This window comes from Mastigoproctus giganteus, chromosome 4 (genome assembly GCF_048544385.1).
Source record: "Mastigoproctus giganteus isolate SK-2022 chromosome 4, ASM4854438v1, whole genome shotgun sequence".
NCBI classification, from domain to species: Eukaryota; Metazoa; Arthropoda; class Arachnida; order Uropygi; family Thelyphonidae; genus Mastigoproctus; species Mastigoproctus giganteus.
In genome coordinates, this window is record NC_143578.1 from 244,140,827 (window position 1) to 244,162,333 (window position 21,507).

General features: G+C 35.6%; 1 protein-coding gene across 2 annotated transcripts in view; it reads right to left on the bottom strand.

The window, feature by feature from the left end:
• Positions 1 to 21,507, bottom strand: part of Vps28 (vacuolar protein sorting 28) — an 85,776-nt gene that overhangs the window by 11,443 nt on the left and 52,826 nt on the right. For both annotated transcript variants that reach the window (XM_090372147.1, XM_090372148.1), the window contains exons 6-7: positions 11,953 to 12,006; positions 6,056 to 6,147 (exon numbers count right to left, since the gene is read on the bottom strand). In XM_090372147.1, coding sequence (XP_090228273.1) covers positions 6,056 to 6,147; positions 11,953 to 12,006 — 146 coding nt within the window. The remainder of the gene's footprint in view (positions 1 to 6,055; positions 6,148 to 11,952; positions 12,007 to 21,507) is intronic.

Genomic DNA, 21,507 nt, shown 5'->3' on the forward strand with positions numbered 1-21,507 from the left:
ATCATTTAGCCTGTAACATTCTCCCACCATCACCTTTCCTTTAATGCCAGTCAGTCATCTCACCACATAGACTCAATGTACACAGATCTGACTCTGAGAGCAGTGCTTGTTTTCAGGGAGCCTCTGATAATAATCATATCATGATGATTCCCCCTGCCTCCCACTTCTAACCCTTTCTATCTGTCCCGAACACACTATACAGCAGGCACTCATTATAACGTGGTTAGCTTTACGTTGATTCGCTATAACGCTGTTCCTATATTATAAACCGGTATCCAACTATAACACTATCACACATCACTATAATGCTCTTTTACCAGCGCAGATTGCATTTTTGGCATATTTAACGAAAACGTTTCATCTGATGGAGTCGATAGCTTGAAAATGAATAGCAAAACAGCATTCAAATGTTTTCCCACACTGACTTGAGGAATTTTCCCAGGCTCAGTTAAATTTTCTTGCATGCTAATTTAATTGCAGTACAGTGACTTTTTACGTAGTTCTGAGATCAACATTTTAAAAAATTATCAAGTATATTGCTTGTAATATTTGTGTTACATGCATTTATCCAAAGTCTAGTCACCACTCAGTACAGTATTAGACATTGTGCGTAACGGACAGTTTACTCGAACATTTTATCATAATTAATGCAACCAACGCAATTAAATTTTCGAAGAGTTAATAATGGCGGATAAGAATGAAAAAGCAACGTCTGGACGCAGAATGAAGACTACAAATGTAAGAAAAAGACGCGAATTTGAAAATTAAATTAGACGTTTTGAAGTGAATGGATTCTGATCAACAACAAGTGGATGTGTGCCATAATTTAGGACTGGCAGGTTTAACTATAAGAACAATTATAAAAATAAAGAATTAATTTTATCAGCGGGAAAGGCAGTTGTTCCACTGAAAGCAACTAGGGCTAGGCTGGCTATTAGGATTGAAATGGAGAGACTTTAACTAATTTTATTGAAGGTAATATCCAATGCAGAATTCAGTTAAGTTAAATATTATTAAAAAAAAAGAAAAAAAAAAGAGATTAGCCTATATGACGATCTGAAGAAAGCTCACCTAAAAAAAAAAAGTGACACCATTTAAAACTAGTAAGGGCTGGTTGAATAGATTTAAAATCCAGGGAGATGCCGCAAGTGCAGATCAAGGAGCCGAAACTTTCAAAAAAGAACTTATTAAAATTATTGAAGAGCGGTATTATGTGTTATACCTCTCAACAAGTTTTTAACATAGATGAAGCAGGCTTTTTTTGGAAACGAATGCCTAAAAGAAGTTTCATATTGAGGGAGAAAAGAACATACCAGGTTTCAAAGCTGCGAAGGATTGGTTGACTTTATTGTTGGGTGGTAATGCTGCAGGGGATTTTAAATTAAAACCCCTTTTATTTTACCAGAAAGAGGGCCAAGCACATTTTTCATGATTAAATTAAATCAATTTAGATGAATTAAAATTCATGATTTTAATTGGAATTTTAAGTTTAATTCTGATACATAAGTAGTTACTACATAATTATATACGTATGTAATGCAGAATATTTTATATGTACAAATATTTGAATATCAAATATTTTGACTGACGTTTGTGCATCTTTTCACTACCGTTTATTATTGATTAGGAAATATCCTATGGCACTGACTGCAACTTACAAATACATATGTTACCTTATGGGAATGCGGCGCTCACTTAGTGCGGATTCACTTAGCGTTCTGTTTTTCCGGAACGAATTATCAGCGTTAAGTGTGGGGGGGTCACCCGTACTCATCACAATGAAATCCTTCATCCCCATTTCTGGATGATTGCAACATGTCTCCATTAGCTCTACTATATCAGCATTAGTTGACTGAATTGAAAGCTCAAATTTGTTGAATTTGATTTACTCCTAGCATTACCATATACAAGGGTGGTTCAATAAAGAATTGCCCTCACCTACTTCCACATATCGCAGAGTCATGATATTTTGTGTGTAACATCATACATATCTCTGTACTAAAGGTGTAAAATTGCAGCCCTGTGTCTTAATTTGTTTTTCTCTTACAGAGCTGAACGTGTGACAAAGTAGCATCGTGGACAAAGTTGAAGCCAGAGATGTAATCCGGTATCTGTTCTTGAAGGGGAAATCTAAAGAAATCCACGAGTTGACTCCTATGGCATTGTGAAGCACAGGCATAGACAGTTTAGGTGTGGTTGAACATCGGTAGAATCTGAGCCCATTCCAGCGTTCCCCATTCAGCCACTGATGACAGCATGATCAGAAAAGTGGAGTCATTAATCATGGAAGATCGCCGGATATCTGTGCGTGAATTGTCCCAGGAGGTGAAGATTAGTGTGGGCTCTGTTGAAACAGTCCTTCATGACCAACTCCATTGATGGAAATTGAGTGCAAGATGGATTCCTACTGATGACCTTTTCATAATTTCCATCACAAGACAGCAACTGATATATGCTATTAACTCCCTACATCCATCTAGTACCGCAGGCTGAGATAAGATACATCATTTCATAATTAAGTGCCTTAGCCCCTACATCCTAGATGCACTGCTCTCAATCTACAACTCTGTTCTTTCCATATGAGTTTGCCCTGCTCAATGGAATGAATACTCTGTGACTCGACTGCCTAAGGTTAAAGTGCCAACAAGCCTAAAAGATTTCAGACCAATCTCAACGTCTTCCACCCTCCTCAAACTTCTTGAAAAGGTACTCCTTCCAGCATTAAACAAACAGCTGATGCCACAGAAACCGAAATAGTTCCATTTCGCAGTCGCAAATAGATCCACCATAACAAACCTCACGGCTGCACAGAGATCAACTGGTGCCTCCGTAGCCAAGTGGGCAGGAGCAGCAGTGCATAGCACACACTTCTTGATTAGACCGGGGTTCGAGCCTGTGACCACCAAATATGGAGAATGCGGAAAGGTCAGGGAATGACCACCGCATATCCCCGGAGCAATATGGCCTTAGTTGCTAACGCTCCTAAAAACCAAATAACAACAACAGACATCAATTCTTCAAGCCTTCGAAACTAAATCCGAATTAGCTATTGTGTACGCCGATATTGAAGCTGCTTTTGACAGCCTAGACGTCACAGCCCTTCTCCGTCTTCTCCAATTCTTCTTCAGGATTAATGGAGACCTACTAGCTTTCTTCACTGCCTTATTGAGAAATAGAAGTGTCCACCTCACAATGAAGAAGACCCACTTTACAAGAAAAATCAATGCAGGAGGAGTCCTACAAGATGGCGTCCTGTCTGGCCTTCTTTTCTCAGCCATTCTAATTCCTTTCATGCAACTCCATGATGATGCTCTAATATATGCCGACAATATAAAATTTCTTACCTTAATCCCACCGTCTGCAAACCCAATGGCAATTACGTCTTCAGTCACAGAGAACCTGACCGCTCTTTCAACTTACTTGAAGATGTTTGGGTTAAACCTTAACCCTTCAAAATCTGCAATAATGATTTACTCATTGAAACAGCAACCAACAGCAATTCAACCATCAGTTTTGGGTACTCTCATCCCAGTGGTTACCTGCCATAAGGACCTCGGTGTCTATTTTGATCCGAAGCTGAAATTTAATGTTCATACAGAATACCTCTGGAAGCAATTTAACACCCCATGCTGGAGAGCAAAACAACACTTACTTCATTTCAACGATGACGCAACTACTACCAGATATCTTCAAGCCACTGTTTAACCGGTTATTTTATATGCTGTTGAAATTTGGGCATCTGCGTTGCCCTCACTTCAAAAACCGGTGTTCTCGTGTGAATAGTGGACCCTGAAATGGTCCACAAATAAACATCGCTGACCCCCCTTAATTGAAAACAACTGACATGGCTGAGCAGCTAAATGTACCCAGGCTCCCAAGGTTAATTGACAGCAGGTGTTTATTGACTACATTAAAAATGTACATAGGAGTCATAAATGCCCCAAACATCTGGGATTTCTGTCAGTGGCACAATCCTCTGCCATCCTTGAGGTCAGACCCCATACTAATCCTCAAATACAACTGGTTGAAACTGTGTAGTCGGTTCCTACCTGCCCAGGCAATCCCCAAAATTCAGGCACTGTTCAGTCTTGGAGTCAACCTACAGAAAATGGCTACCGACTACAAATACCGTCATATGCCCCTCGAGTGGATTGCATCTGTTGAACTGGGATAAATCTCTCCAAACTGGGTTATTACGTTCAGTTCTGCTTTATATTTTCCTATTATTATAATTTCATTTTTACATGTTTAATTTTGTGTAACTCAATTTCCCATGTAACTAATTTTTTTCCAATTTAATCACATATATAATGTAAAACTCCTGGCCATATCGCTGTGATGAGAATTATTGTTCCTGGTACATGTACCGTACTTAGCAGCAATAAGGAAGTTTATTTATTCCCCAATTATTGACTGGTTTCCAGAAGGCTGATCGACAACAGAAATCACAAGAGTTGTTAGCCCTGTGCCAAAAAAAAATGAGGAAGACTTTTTCTCTCATCTAATCACTCAGGATGAAAGTAAAAAGCAGTCCATGGAATGGCAACATCATGGTTCCCCCCCCCCCCCCCAAAAAAAAGAAGGCAAGGGTCCAAGCGTCAGCAGGAAAGGTCTTTCAGACAGTGTTTTGGGATGAGAAAGGCGTAATAATGACTGATTACCTGTCGAAAGGTAGAACAATTACAGGTGCCTATTATGCCAACTTACAAAATTACGGGAGAAAATCAAAACATGTAAGCGTGGCATGCTGTCCAAAGGTGTGAGAATTCTTCAAGACAATGCACCAGTCAGACTTCTGAAATTGCAACAACACAAGAGGCCACTTGTGGATATGAAATACTGCCCCATCCAGCCTACTCACCCGATCTTGCATCATCGGACTTCTTGTTTCCTTCCCTCAAATCATTTCTTCGGGGGGACCCACTTCCCTGACAACGAGACACTCATTTCTGCAACAGAGTCATGGTTAAAAGACCTCACCACTTCTACAAAAACAGTATGCGTAGCCTCATCCATCGATGGGAAAAATGTGTAAATCTGCAGTGGCTATGTAGAGAAGGACTAAAACCTGTGCCAAGAATCAACAGGCTAGCACCTCTGCAGCTTATTGAACCACCCTTGTAGAAAAAATTTTTGCATTGTAAAACCCTGATATACACAAAAATATTTTTTAAATTTTACAACCCTGATACATCCTTTATAGCTGCTTAAATATATTTTTTATCCTGCGATCTGTGACTGATGAAAATGTGCCTATTCCAGTTGTTCTTTCTGTGCATGAGATCATTATAGGTTGTGCACAAATACTGTTGATGAGGCCTCAGTCAAGTGTAAGTAATTTTGACTATGCTCACCCATTCTAAATTAAGTTTCTCAGACTCATAAAGCTTCCTCAATTAAATCAGCAAAAACCCTTGCACTACCCCTGTTCAAGTGAATTTCATTTTTGTAAAACAAATTCCCTACTAAACCAGAGCTGGCCAAGTTGAGAACATTCCTCTCCCCATTAAGATTTGCAGAGTTCTTACAGTTTAGATTTACTCCACGAGACTTTCACCATGTACACCTTCCTTAAATATTTTTCTCCTGTTACATTTCCTGAACACAGCTCATCAGTACATTTATGGTTCAAGTCATTAGTTCACACAAGCACACACACACACATTCGAATCCCGCCTCGGGCTTGGATCAAAGTACTGCAAAAACCTTGGGAGGTGCATTATGGCCACAGAAGCTGATGTGCCAACAACTACCAAAAAACACACACACACTTCCTATATTAGAATTGATTTGTTGCTTTTTAATACTTAAATTTACATATGAATACATATTTACATATTAGCATTTGAAGAACCTGTGGCACAAGGTATGTGTCTAATTTTTCTGTAAAATCAATTCATTTTGCACTATAACAGAGAAAATATGCACTCACTAAAGTGGGTGTAATGTTTTTTAGCTTTAACTAATAATTATAATGTAGCACGAAAGTCACATCCCAAAGTTATTATAGAAATAAATGATTAAATAATATTAACTATAAATTATAATTCCTTACCATTCATTAACTTTTGTCTTTCCTTCAAAATCTGCAGGAATTAAATTCAGCCTACTCATTGTTTCAATAAGCTCTCGCAGTTCTGGTTGTAGCTGCCAAAAAATAAAGATCTCACATTAAATATAATTTAGCCTGCTACACAAAACAGAAACAAAAAAAAAAAAAAAAAAAAAGTTTTTTTTTTATCCCACCTTGGTTCTTTTATCATCCCAGTATATCCTGGTATTTGTTGCTGCTGATGAATAGCGAAGTATTTAAAGTATTTATTTACTTAGTATTTAAAACTTAGGTGATGCACACACACAATATCTCAAAATACTGGATTTGTTTTATTGTATTAAAATATTTAGAATGTAATTTGAAATTAAATAAACATACAAAATTACATGAAAATCTTTAAATAATTAAAATATATGTTGAAAGGATAAGGGTAAGAAATGCAGGCAAAACAAATTAACAGAAGAGACAATCTGCTTTTGAAGGGCAAAGGGTATTCTGATGGCAGTACAACCTGCTAAGGCTGCACTTCTTCTTATGAACTAATGAGAAGTGCTAAAGTTGAGAAAGCACAAACTACAAGAAGAAACCTGCCAAAACAATACTTTGTTTGCCATTTGCTGTTTATAAAAACAAATGTATGATAATCACAAAAAATTCTACTTAAAATCTAAATGAAACTGAACAAATTTCGGCCATTGATGATTGATCCTGTTGGTGGTGACTGCACAGGATGTCAATGAATGAAAGGACAGAGTATTTCAATAACCATTAAATCCAGAAGATGAGCTGAGTTAAGAGCAGCTGTGGTTCCGATGCTATGACAACCACCACCACTGTAGAGTACCTATCTTAATCAGGAGGAAGAAAAAAATAAATAAATAGACTGGATAGTTTTATTAACCTTGAAATGGTGCCCTCTTCTGCTAATTAAATAACACTGGTATTGTTAAAAGAATTGATTGTGGAATGAGTTAAATAAAATTAGTCAATTATTTTTTGTAGACTTTATGTATTAAAACGTTTATTATCTCTCTCTCTCTCTCTCTCTCTCTCTCTCTCTCTCTCTCTCTCTCTCTCTCTCTCTCTCACACACACACTTTGTAATTATATGTGGTTGTATAACATGGATAGTTCCCGACTTTACAAGTTAATTCGTTCCTAGTGCATGCTCTTAAAACAAAAACTCGTAAATATTGTAGTTTTAAGTGTTTTTCACCAACCTTATGTAGAAATAAAACACAAAGAAAACGAAAACTGGAATCTTGATAACTATGTATTTATAATAAATAATATTTGCCTGTATTCAAATACCGCTGTATTTAAATACCTCCAAAATACCGCTGAAGAAGAAGGGAGGAGCCTTCGAAAGCTATGGTTTTATCGCTTTTAATTTAGTATATTTTAATGTATTTTATTGTTCTTAACCCAGTATATTTTAATGCATATTTTATATGTATATTTCATATATTTTAGTTGTAAAGTTAAATATAATTTATTGTAAATACAGGCAAATATTATTTATTATAAATACATAGTTATCAAGATTCCAGTTTTCGTTTTCTTTGTGTTTTATTTCTACATAAGGTTGGTGAAAAACACTTAAAACTACAATATGAATATACCCAACCTCAGAGGCCTGTTTGAAGAAAAACTCGTAAAGTGAGAATTTATTTCCCATAGACGTAATGTTCAAAACAGGGGTTACATTCTCAACAATGAAATTTGACCAAAGTAATGTTAAATAAAGGTCAACAAAGCAATAAGTTATATATAAACAATGATTTATTTATCCAAAGAAATGAAAATATAGCCTTTAAAATCAAGCAAATTATAATAAGAAAGAAATTATTTATGTTGTACAAATTTTAAAGAATGTTTATTCTTGTTCATCATCAACCAAATGTACACTCAATGATGGTTTATGACATTGTTAGTTTGTTGGAAGCACAAGGAGTCGTCATCTTCAGAAATTCAGTCATCCTCAAGCTGCAATTGGTTAGTAATATTAATGACCATTTCTGTTTCATTTTGTATGATCTCTGCTGGTTCTTGAAATCCTTCAAAATTATCAATAAACTGAGGACAGAGTTTATTCCAAACACCCTTCAAATTTATCTCCATTAATAAGGGGGATAAATTTGAAATAACGAAAGACCGCAAAAATGAAGAGCAACACAACCACTCTTTGTAAGGTCAGCATAGTAACTGCTTTATGTTAACTCTTGTCTGCCTGAACAAACACACACATAGTAGTACTGTACTGTATAACTATACACGTTATACAATACAGTATAACCAAACCACTTGCTAGTAGTTTATGAATGTTTAGCATTTATTTATTGCAATTAATGTTCATATTTTTGATTCTGTTGATACTTGAAAAAAAAAATAAATAAATAAATAACTTGTTAAGTGGGAACTGCCTGTATTTATTTGTTTAACTGCCATTTTAAGGATTCTTATAACTTTGCCAGGCGATAAAATATTTATTTACTAGAAGAGAGCAAATAAAAAAAGAGAATAATAACACCTTAAAAGAAGCTGAAATATTACATAATTTTTTTGTATGCAGTGTAGGAGGACATTACTGTAAACAAAGAAATAGGATGTAGCCAAGGAATGAAATAGGCAAACAGAAGCAAGAGTCTGAAAGCTAATAACATTCTTCAGCATAAAATGAAAATAACATTAAAATTAGTCACTAATGAGAATTCTCTAAACTTGATTCTTAGTTAAGAAGAGTGTGATCTGTAGGTGGCAGGATCTATTATGAAGGCCTAATTCATATTACTTTTCATAATAGCATACTGCCAAATCTACTGGATTTTGTTCAGTGATCATGATCATTAAGATGCCTGCAATAAAAATAAGTTTACATTAAGATTCCAAATATTAAAGATACATGTACCACTTACATGGATATAAGTAGAATTCAGGTTGGAAATACATTATGTATGATGTAAATAAAGTTGTTCTTTGAGGTTTTATCATGTGCAAAAGCTGCTTTGACTATATTTAGCTATTACCAGTGGTGCTATTACTGATGTTGGGTTGCATTAGATGCATATAAATAAATTTAAATAATGTAAATAAAGCTGTTTGTTGTAAGGTTTTAGCAACTTAAGACAATACTGTGCCATTGTATACTATGTATGTTCACAGTTCAATGTTGTGTGGTCTGAAAAATCCAGAATAACTCACAGTTTCCTCCATGAGTTATCCCAACTCCCTCTGCCAGAGATCAGCTAACTATAGCTTTGACTGAAGAAGCCTTTAGAAATTCCTCCAGCCTATGACAAGACTCAAACCCAGACCTCTCCAAATGAGTTACAATTGTCAAAACCATTATACCTCCAGGAGAACTTGAGGTATAGTGGTACATGGTGTCCCAGGAGGGGTCAGCCAAACTTTAGGGATTAATTCTTTGAGTAATTTTAAGCACAAAAGTTCATATCAACGTCACCCTGATTTTGATCGTGTATGGAAATTGTAAGAAAAAGTAAGAATACAGTGTTAAACATTTTAGAATTATAATTCCCAAAATGTTTTAAAATCATCTTAAAAACTTACTATTAGTTGGAAAAATTAGTTTAAAATGTTGTTGTTGTTGTTGTTGTTGTTGTTTTGGTTTTTAGGAGCATTAGCAAACTAAGGCCATATTGCTCCGGGAATATGCGGTGGTCATTTCCTGACCTTTCCGCATCCTCCGTATTTGGTGGTGACGGGCTCGAACCCCGGTCTGATCAAGAAGCGTGTGCTACGCACTGCTGCTGCTCCTTCCCACCTGGCTACGGAGGCGCCAGTTTAAAATGTAAACATCAATAAAGCTCTTATAACAGTGACAAATGGGCCTGGAGTACTGGGGTCCATAGTTTCAAATACATATATTGATGATCACTGGCGTAAGGCAGCACACGTCCGTGCTACAACAATGACGCATGAGTAACGTGCCACACTTTGCTTGTAATGTATTCAAATTTGTCAGTTGATAAAGGGACACGTGTTCCGAAAGCTACTGAATTTTGTACTTATATTTTATTTTATTTGTACTTTAATAAATTAACTGGGCATAACTGTGTATATATATATATATGTATTTGCTCTTATAACAGTTGCCCAAAACTGTCTCTCTTCTACTTGGAAGTGGATGTCAGTGTATTCCTTATTTGAAAATTTACTGCACATCGTTTTGGTAAAAACACACAGTTAAATGCAGTAAACCTAATAACACCAACCAAATGCTATGTACAAACTCCAAGAAGACTTGTGAAAACTAGACCACAACATGTGTCAACAGATTGCAGTTATTAGCAACCGAATTGAGAAATAACTAATCCCCCCCTACTTGTCTGGAACTGTATCCAAGTCGATATGAATTTTTTTTTCTTTCTTTCTTTTTTTTTAAATCACTTAAGAAATCAATCCCTGAAGTTCGAGCAGATTCCTCCTGGAGGGGAAGAGTTACTATCTCAGGAGGAGGATATATGTATATCAGCAGTGATCAGTAATGACAGTTTATGGGGAAGTAAAATACCAAGAAATACCAGAATGCCCACTACTTGATGAGAACTGATCAAGCAAACCACAAAAACAGATTAAAGTTGTGAAAAGTGAAACCTTGTCTAGAAGAATTTTTGAACATCAATATTACTTTTGGGAGAAGCAATTATCATTAGAAAGGTAACAGTAATTTCAGGAGAGCAATTTGTGAGAACTTTTTAGACACCCTTTTCATCAGTCAGGCATAGTGAACAAAGTAAAAGAAATACAACCAGAAAAGATCTACTGAACTAGACAAATGATGTGCAATACAAGAGCAGCTAGCATGAAACACATCCTGCTGCGAGGCATCCATTTCCTTGATGAAAAAAAAAAAAAAAAAAAAAAAAAGAGCTTGTTTGTTGGTCTTGGATCTTTAGAGCACACCAAAAAGGAAAGGCAAAGTTATTTAAGTGCCAAGCAACTGAGGCCAATAGCCATCAGTATACTACAATATGCTGTGTCTGTAAAAACCAGAAATTTCCATGAGACAAAAAATCCCTCATCTCAATAAGGATAAAAAAAAATACATAATGAAAGAGGGGAAACAATTAAATGACAAAATACAAAACATTTTCTCCTTTTGTGTATGTGTTTTTGCAACCTGCAATCGAGGAAAGAGAAAAGTAACTTCTCATGAATATATGCAGGGTGTTTCAAGTGAATTTAATAATGTCACCCACATTAACTAATTTAATCAATTTTGTTAAGTTAATATATATCTGATATCTCATCTGTCATAATGAAATAATCAATTAAACACACATTTTGAACATTTTGATTTAACATGTAATCCCTCTTAGACACAAGTTGGGAGGAATTACAATATTGATGTAATGATATTACATCAGTACATATATTAGATATCATAATGGTTCCTATACTATGTATACTGTATATCTCAAAAGCAATAAACAGATTATCACTATATAAATGTTCACATAATCTAGTGTTTCTCAAACTGTGGTCTATGGACCCCTGGGTGACCACAGAGATCCTAGAAGTTCTCAAACAACACCTGCAATTTCTTATAAATATTTAAAAACTGAAAGAATTCACAACATAGAAGCAAATTTGTGAAGTTTGAGGGTCTGCAGAAAATTTAATCAAAAAAAAAATAAATAAATAAATTCAAGTACAGATAATAAAAGTTGCTTCATAAATCAAGTTATACAAAATACACAAATTGAAACCAAAGCCTAGATTCTCTATATATCCACATAACTATGGTTGAATGTTAAAGACTTCTATCAAGTAGTACAACTCTCAGGCTGAAAAAAAATCTATTTAATTCTAAAATTCATTACCAGATGTTTGTTAAATAAATTATTTATTCAGAAAAGTCTCTTATTACTTACCTCATCTACAGCTTTCATTTCTAAGCGCAGTTTGTCTATAATGGTGATAAATAACTGCAAAGAGAAAAATAAAAATGTAATCTCAAGATTACTAAGTAATAAATGCAATTGATCTCTATAATAAACTGATACTTTTTTTTTTTTCACATTTTAGATCAATATATCAATATTCCACCAAAATTTCTTTTATAACTTTTGCCATTCCAGCACTAATCCACTCTATAGGAAACTCTTTTACCAATACTGGTTAATAATAATAACAACAACGACAGGCTCATTACTTTGAATTAAAAGTTCCTTTTTTTCTTTAAATCCATTATGCAATTAAGTTAGCTTTTACTTCTTGGTGATTATTTTATTTTTCTTAAAAATATGGCTCTCAACTTTCAAAATAGTAGGACAAAGCATAACCTATTAATGAAAATGCAGAGAGTAACATGTTATGCATCTCAGAGATTCGCTGTATAATTTTTCAGCCTTTCGGCTAAGATCAAAGTGTAGTGTATTTCTCTGAAGAAAAATACATACAAGAATTATGAAAGAGCAACGGCACTGTCAACTTTGTAGGAAAGAAAACGATAGGTAAAGAAAAAGGTTTGGAAGAGTTTCAAGACCATGAAGATTTGCAAAATATTAGATAGATCTCAAGAAGGTGTAAAACCTTTTAGTAATGTAACTTCTAAAGTTTTATTAACCAAAAGCTAACAGCATAACAAATATTAAAAAGTATTCTAACAATTCTCTCAAATAAAGCGCACCTTTTGGTCATCTCCAGGAGATAATTATTATAATTCTATGAAGATAAAATTGAAATTACCTTCATTAATACAAACTAGAAGTCAATAGGTTTTCTATGTCAGTTTTTGCACGTTTTGATAATATGCAAAGAATATTATAATGCTTCGAGTCTGTTTTCAGTTAATGCTTGTTCTACGTTTCTTGTGTTAAATCTTCTTATGTCCTCTTTGAGTCTCTTTCTAATGGCTTTGCATAACTCAGTATACTCAATTTACTCCTTGTCAGTGTTTATCTTGCTCTTCATTTTTTGCCTTCGGTTCATCATAACAAGTGTTCCTTGACTAATTTTTTCTTCTTTGGATTTTTTTTTCCCTATAGGTTTCTTGGGTTTTATCACTTTCAGAAAGTTGTAATATTTCTCGTCGATATCTTGGTCCTGAGCAGTCTGCAGAAGCTCAAACTTGTTCTTAAGTTCCAGTACATACTGCTTTTTCTCCTCTTCTGTTATCTCAAAGACCTTTGTATTATTTACTCGAGTCAGTTTTTTCCTTTCCTACATCTATATCAAGTGTACATTTTACCATTCTGTGATCACTTCCAACATTTACCTTCTTCAGGACAGTAACATCATTCACAATATATCTTCTGTTAGTGAGGATGAAGTCGATTTCATTAGTTGTTAATCCATTTGGACTCTCATGTCCACTTTCTGTTCACCCTTTTCTTGAAAAAAAAAAGTGTTCATTTCTGACAATCCTTGAGATTCTGCAAATTCCACAAGTCTTTTGCCTCTTACATTTCTTTCACCAATTCCAAAATTTCCTATAGTTCCCCTTTCTGCGCTGTTTTGTCTTTTTCCAACCTTAGCATTGAAGTCCCCCATAATAATAGTGTAGTGGGTTTTCTGCTCATCTAGAAGACTCTCAATTTTGGTGTACATTTCTTCAACACCATACAGATTCTATACTAGCACGTGAAACGTCTGAATCAGGAAAAGCTATCGTTGCACTCAGGCTGCTTCTGATAAGAAGCATTACCCCACCACCCCTTCTATCTACCTTATCCTTCCTAAATACATTATACAAGCCGTACTGAAACTCATCCCATATTTCTGGGTGGCACCACATTTCTGTAAGCCCTATTATGTCAGCGTTACTTGTTTTAACCAGCAGTTAAAACAAGTAACACGGTGATGATGTTGCCATCAGCAAATTCTAAATGGGAAGCATTCAGGGAAGTAATCATAGAAGCTTTTCATAACAACTAAGAAATATTGTTCAAGGCTTAGACCTAAATGGATGTCAGATGAACTATCGAGACTCATGGCAGAGAAGAAAAATGCATGGGATGCATATAAATTAACAGGTGATACAGAAGCCTGTGGTAGATATAAACTAGTCTGTAATCAAGTCACAAAAAGGGTTAGGCAAGGCAGATTATGAGAAGTCTCTGGCAAAGAAAAACAGCAAAGACTTCTTAGCTTATATTAACAGTAGAAGGAAGGGATTGAATCACATTAGTCCACTTGATGTCGCTGACAAAATGGAGAGGTAATTTGTATGTACGTTCACACATTAGGAATTTTTTAGGGATGGTAGAAGGTTATCAAACTATAACATCTAAATGATTTTATAATAACTGAGAGGAAGATAGAAGTGAAACTGTTGAAACTAAACATAAAAAAGGCATTTGGAATGGATGGCATCTATACAAATATATTAAGGGAGGCAGCAAAGGAAATAAGCAAGCCCTTAGCCATAATTCACCTGAATTGTCCTTGAAAGATGCACTGTATAATGATCAAACTTTCATAGGATGAAGTTTCACCGTGAACAATAAGTAACTGTTAGATTCACACTGAGCTTAGCCGACCGGGCTAGCCGAGTGGGTAAAGTACCTGCCCGGCAACCCAAAGGTCGCGGGTTCGATTCCCGCCTCGGGCTTGGATCAAAGTACTGCAAAAACCTTGGGAGGTGCAATATGGCCACAGAAGCCGATGCGCCAACAACTACCAAATCAAAAAAAAAAAAAAAAAAAACACTGAGCTTATTGAAAAAGTTAATTTTGATGAAATAGAAGGTAATCTTATCCAAGAGTTGCAAATAGCCATGGATAATCTTCAAATTGTGAGTACATCTATGGCTCCTAAAAATTTCTTGCAGTCAATCAAGAAGAACCTATTTTTGGAGAAATGACAACTGAGGAAATTGTGAATTAATACAAAGAAATGAGCTTTCATTTGACAGTGATAGTGAAGAAGGTTAGATGAAAGTTTGTGAAAAAGTATCAGCTAAGGAGGCCAAGTATGTCTTCAAAAAATTTGTCAATTCATTGAAAAGAACTTGGACAACAAAGACCTAATGAAACAAGTTGTAGCTCTGGACATTACAAGTAAAATTGATGACAAAAAGAAAATTCAGACAAAACTGGATAAGTACTTTGAAAAAAAATAATTTTAATATATTTTTATTTACATTGTAAAATCCTGTAATGTATAACTCACGTTTTTTTCAATATACTAGATAATTATTGTAAATGAAGCAAATTTTATTTCTCATAATTATTATTAAGCTTTACTTTGCATATCCAGGTAATCCTTAAATATTTTTCTATCAGCATTATATTTCTTTCTATCATTCATGTGCACAAATATATTTTTGAATATTCCCTTTTTCCTCTAGAGGAAATAATGTCATAATTCTTCAATTTTTTAATACCAAAATAATTACAATATATAGTTCTTATTTTCTGAAGTACCTTGACAGACAGAGAGACAGAGAGAGAGAGAGAGAGAGAGAGAGAGAGAGAGAGAGAGAGAGAGAGAGAGAGAGAGAGAGAGAGAGACTGTACATTTTCGGCACCATCCGTGTGGTGTATCTGGGTATAGTGAGGAAATGGAGCTGCAGGTACTGATGAATGTTTTGCTGGGTGGTGTGTCTCCCCCCCCTCCCAACAGTTTGGAAATATATGTCCCAAGATGGAAGCTTGGTTCAGTGGATGCTTTCCTTTCTTCCTTTCCAAGTCCATTAAATTGAAGGTCAACTGTATTTTTTTGATCATATTAGGAATACAGGCATACCTCGGTTAACGTTACCTCTGATAACGAAGCTTCGATATAACGAAGTCCGCAATTTCAAGCCCCATTTAACATTAAAAAAATATTGCAGTTTAATCACCTGAAATCTAAACAAATTGAAGAAATTACGGAAACCTTTGGGGCTTCTCGTGGTTGGTTCGAGAAATTTAAAAAACGGGCCAGGATTCATAGTGTAAAATTAACAGGAAAAGCTGCAAATAAGTTTCCAGAAAACTAAAGGAAATAATTGAACGTGAAAATTTTCCACCAAATTTGGTGTTCAGTGTTGACGAAAGCGGTTTGTTCTGGAAACGGCTACCAACAAAAAGCTTCATTTCTATTGAAGAAAAATCAGCTGCTGGGTTCAAAGCAGCTAAAGACTGTTTAACGTTACTCTTTGGATCAAATGCCTCTGGCGATTATAAATTAAAATTGTTATTAGTTTACCATTCAGAAAATCCGAGGGCGTTAAAAGGTAACATAAAAATGAATTTACCTGTAATATGGAAAGCAAATAGAAAAGTGTGGGTTACCAAGGAGTTATTTACTGATTGGTTTGTTAACCACTTTTGTCCTGAAGTAAAACGGTATTGTGAAAAAAACAACTTTGAAGAAAAAGCTCTTTTGTTGTTAGACAATGCTCCGGGACATCCTACTGATCTTAACACGTTGGACACGCATTCCTGTCAAAGTTGTGTTTCTTCCAGCAAACACAACTTCCCTGATTCAACCATTGGATCAGGAAGTAATAGCATCATTTAAAGCTTATTATCTGCGTCGAACATTAAGCAATTTAAATGAACTAGAGGATAAAGAGGAAATGACAGTTAAAACTTTTTGGAAAAACTACACCATTAAAAACGCAATTGAAAACATTGATAGTTCTTGGAAAGAAGTCACTAAGAAATGCTTAAATGGAGTTTGGCGCAAAATATGGCCAGAAGTTGTACTAGAAGAAGACAATAGCATCCAAGAAATTAGAAATGAAGTTATCCAGATGGCTCAATCAATAGGTTTCGAAAATGTCGATGAAGAGGATGTTAGAAATTTATTGAATGCAGAAGATGATGGTTTTTTCAGTGGAAGATTTAGAAAACCTTGTTAGCAACGAAGACAAAGATAATGAAGACGAAGTTAAAGAAGTTCCTGCCGAAAAAGTGTTAACAACCAAAGATTTAAAAAGGTGCTTAAATGACATTGAAAACGTTTTAAATTTTTTTAGTGAAAATGATCCTGATTTAGGAAGAAGTTTTATTGTTAAGCGATCAGTGTTAAATGCAATAACTCCGTATAGGCAATTGTTAAATGAAAGAGAAAAAAAGCATAAGCAATCAACTTTGGACTCATATTTTAAAATGTGATTTCACTTTGTATGTAAGTTGACTGTTTATTTAATAAAACTTTTCTTTGTTCGAAAAAAAAGCTTTTCATTTTCTTTAGGTAGGAACGTATCCCTATTCTGGCCATAGTATTTTTACCTCTGAAAACGAAGTTTCGCTTAACGAAGTAATTTCGTGGAACGCATCCTATTCGTTATTCGAGGTACGCCTGTATATTCTCTTTGTCAATAAAGTTTTTTTACCCCTTTATTAATTCTATCTTCCAAACCAAGTTGCGAAATTGGTTTCTCTATAGCCAGGGTAAGGTGACTTCAATGGTCATCTGATTATGAGGTTTGGAATAATACACCAGAAGAATATGCATTTTCTTAAATCATTAAATTTTTTTTCTAGTCTAAATTTTAAAATTTTATTTAAAGATTTTATTAAAGATTTGGATTTTAGAAGAGCATTTGATTCAATTCCAAGATGAACTTCAGGGCACGAGACAGAGGGTTGTGATTAATAGTTACACCTCAGATTGGTCTAATTAGAAATGGGGTTCCTAAGATTTAATTTTGAACCACTGTTCTTAATTTTCATAAAAGACATTGACGGAGAGCATGGTGTCAAAATTTGCAGGCAATGTGAAGACTAGGAGAGTGGTTAATGATGAGTGCCAAGCAGTGTCACTTCAGGATGAGTTGGATATGCTTCAAGTTGACATCCTTGAAGAAATGTGGCAGCTATGTTTCAATGCAGAAAAATGCAAGATCTTATACTTGAGAATAGCAACCACAAAATAAGTTATACACTCATCATCATCATCATCAGCCATTTTCAATCCACTGCAGGATGAAGGCCTCTCCAGCAACTTTCCAGTTCCTTCTGTTTTGAGCACTGGCCATCCATTTATTACTCAAAAACTCATGAATTTCATCTATCCATCTCCGCCTTTGTCTTCCAGGTTTTCTTCTAGCTCCTCTTGGGTACTATTCTGTTATTTTCTTAGTCCATCTGTCATCATGTCTTCGAGCTATGTGTCCTGCCCAAGACCATTTTAGTTCTTTAGTTTTGATAAGAATGTCCTTTACTTGAGTTTGCTGCCTAATCCATGTGTTTCTCTTCTTATCTAACAGTCTAATTCCCAATATAATTCGTTCCATTCTTCGCTGTGTAGTTCTTAGCTTCTCTTCCATTCTTTTGGTGAGTGCCCAAGTTTCACTTCCATAAGTCATGGTGGGGAGTATACATTGATTCATTATTTTACGTTTCAGACAAACTGGGATATTGCCCTTCAGTATGTGACTATATTTCCTGAATGCTATCCATCCAAAATTTATTCTTCTCTTGACTTCCAGCCATTTATCATTATTACAGCTAATAACTTGTCCCAGATAAGTATATGACTCCACCTTTTCAATTACTGCTCCTTCAATCATTATTTCCCTTTCCGTGGCATACTTGTTCATCATTACTTTTGTTTTAGCCATATTCATCTTTAGTCCAAAATCCTTACTAACTGTGCATAACTGATTAAGATTTTCCTCTAATTCTTTGGGATCGTGGCTTATGACCACAATGTCATCTGCAAATCGTAAATGGTTTAGGTACTCTCCGTTCACCTTGACTCCTTTCTGCGACCAGTCTAATCTTCTGAAAGCTTCCTCAAGGGCAGCAGTAAACAGCTTCGGAGATATTGTGTCTCCTTGTCGAACTCCTTTCTCGATTTTAAATTTGCTACTGTCTTTGTCTAGTCTAATAAAGGATGTAGCACTCTCATATATTTTCTTCAAAATCATAATATATGGAGTATCTATGCCTTGTCTTTCCAGTGCCCGAAACATTGCCTTATGCTGTATGGAGTCAAATGCCTTTTCATAATCCACAAATGCCAGGCATAATGGTGTTTTATATTCATTTGCTTTCTCCATTAGCTGTGATATTACGTGAAGGTGATCCATAGTTGAGAATCCTGTCCTAAAGCAAGCTTGCTCTTTCGGTTGATTCTCATCAAGTATTCTTTCTAATCTGTTAGTAATGACCCTTGTGAACAACTTGTAGATATGGGATAACAAGCTAATTGGTCTATAATTTCCAATTTCTGATTTATCTCCTTTCTTATGCAGCAAAACTATGATTGCATTATTCCACTGCTCAGGCATCACACCTTTTCTAATGCACTTTGTGAAGAGCCTTGCCAGTTTTTGTGTTATGTCTCTTCCTCCCAATTTTAACAACTCTACAGTAACTCCATCTTCCCCCGGGGCTTTCCGATTCTTCATTTTCTTCAATGCATGTTCTACCTCATCAGGAAGAATATCGGGTATGTCGTATGTGTTGCTACTTTGCAATCCATGTTCCTCACTGCTGGTATCATTCCCTCGCTCCTTGTATAATTCTCTATAGTAGTCTTCTGCTATTTGAATTATTCCTTCTCTGCTGTTTATAAGTACACCATCGCTATTCTTCAGTTTCAGTATCATTTGTCTTTCTGTATTACTGCTCATGGCTGCTGATTTAAATCCTTTGTTTTCCCTTAATGCTTGTTCTACTTTTCTTGTGTTAAATCTTCTTATGTCCTCTCTGAGTCTCTTTCTAATGGCTTTGCATAACTCAGTATACTCAATTTTCTCCCTGTCAGTGTGTTTCTTTCTCTTCATTTGTCGTCTTTGGTTCATCATGACAAGTGTTTCTTGACTAATTTTTTCTTCTTTGGATTTCTGTTTCCCTATAGGTTTCTTGGGCTTTATCACTTTCAGAAAGTTGTAATATTCCTCGTCGATATCTTGGTCCTCAGCAGTCTGCAGAAGCTCAAACTTGTTCTTAAGTTCCAGTACATACTGCTTTTTCTCCTCCTCTGTTATTTCCAAGACCTTTGTATTATTTACTCGAGTCAGTTTTTTCCTTTCCTTTCCTACATCTATATCAAGTGTACATCTTACCATTCTGTGATCACTTCCAACATTTACCTTATTCAGGACGGTAACATCATTCACAATATATCTTCTGTTAGTGAGGATGAAGTCGATTTCATTAGTTGTTAATCCATTTGGACTCTTCCATGTCCACTTTCTGTTCACCCTTTTCTTGAAAAAAAGTGTTCATTACTGACATTCCTTGAGATTCTGCAAATTCCACAAGTCTTTCACCTCTTTTATTTCTTTCACCAATTCCAAAATTTCCTATAGTTCCTCTTTCTGCGCTGTTTTGCCTTTTTCCAACCCTAGCATTGAAGTCACCCATAATAATAGTGTAGTGGGTTTTCTGCTCATCTAGAAGACTCTCAATTTCGGTGTACATTTCTTCAACCTCTTCATCATCATGGCTCGATGTTGGTGCATAAATCATTATAATCTTTAGCTTGTACCTCTTAGAAATCTTGAGTATTAGTCTTGACATCCTTGGTGATGTACTTTTGAATTCCAAAATGTTGTTTTTAAAATCTTTATGGACCAGAAACCCAACTCCACCTTCACTCCTTTCACTGTTTCCATTGGTGTACAGCAGATTTCCACTTGATAAACTTATAAGTGATTCATTTCTTCTTGTTTCAGCCAAGCCGATGATATTCCAATTCACATTTTCTAATTCCTTTTCCAGCTCTAATATCCTGTCTTCACCGATGAGTGATCGTACGTTATAACAGGCCAAGTTCAATTTCCGTGCATGGCAGCCTGGTCGTACCCAGAGATTCTTAGCACCCTCTGCTTCCACTCTGATCCTCTCGCTGCCGTAAGAGGGAGAGTGAAAGCTGCTGGGGACTGAGGGCCATTTGTATTGTTGTGCTCTCATTGCTGGAGGGTTTGGTCTTTTTCTCTTCACGCTGACCAGGCGTCTTGAAGAGAACCACTCTACACGTTCGTTGCCACCTAAGTGACGTAACAGGGCTTACCATCGAGAAGGTGTGCATGAGTGGATTTTAGGGAGGCAGGCCAACCGGACTTCTCCTAAATCTTCTGTAATAGAGAGATATTGGATCCATCAGTGTTTTAGGCTGAGTGTCTGATAACACACAGGATACCTGTTCCCCTCTAAGCCCCACTAGTTATACACTAGTGGGGTTGAAAAAGGTAGAGGAATAAATGGATTTGGGGTTATGACACTGTTCTATTGATTTCCTTATTGAGATAGGGGATATTGTGTCCAAGTCTGGAGACCACACCTTAACAAGACAAAGCTTCTTGAAAGGGTCCAAAGATGGGTAATGCACCTGGTGAGATCCATATAAAAGAGCACCCATATGAGGAGACTCTTTGAATATGTATGAATATTTTATATCCCCCTCTAAGGTACCTTGTTACCAAAACTTGGTAACAAGGTATCTTAGAGGGGATTTCACGGAGGTCTATAAGGTTATTAGAGGGGATATAAAATGAATAAAGGTGAAATTTTAACTGTTATAAATGATTCCAGAACTAG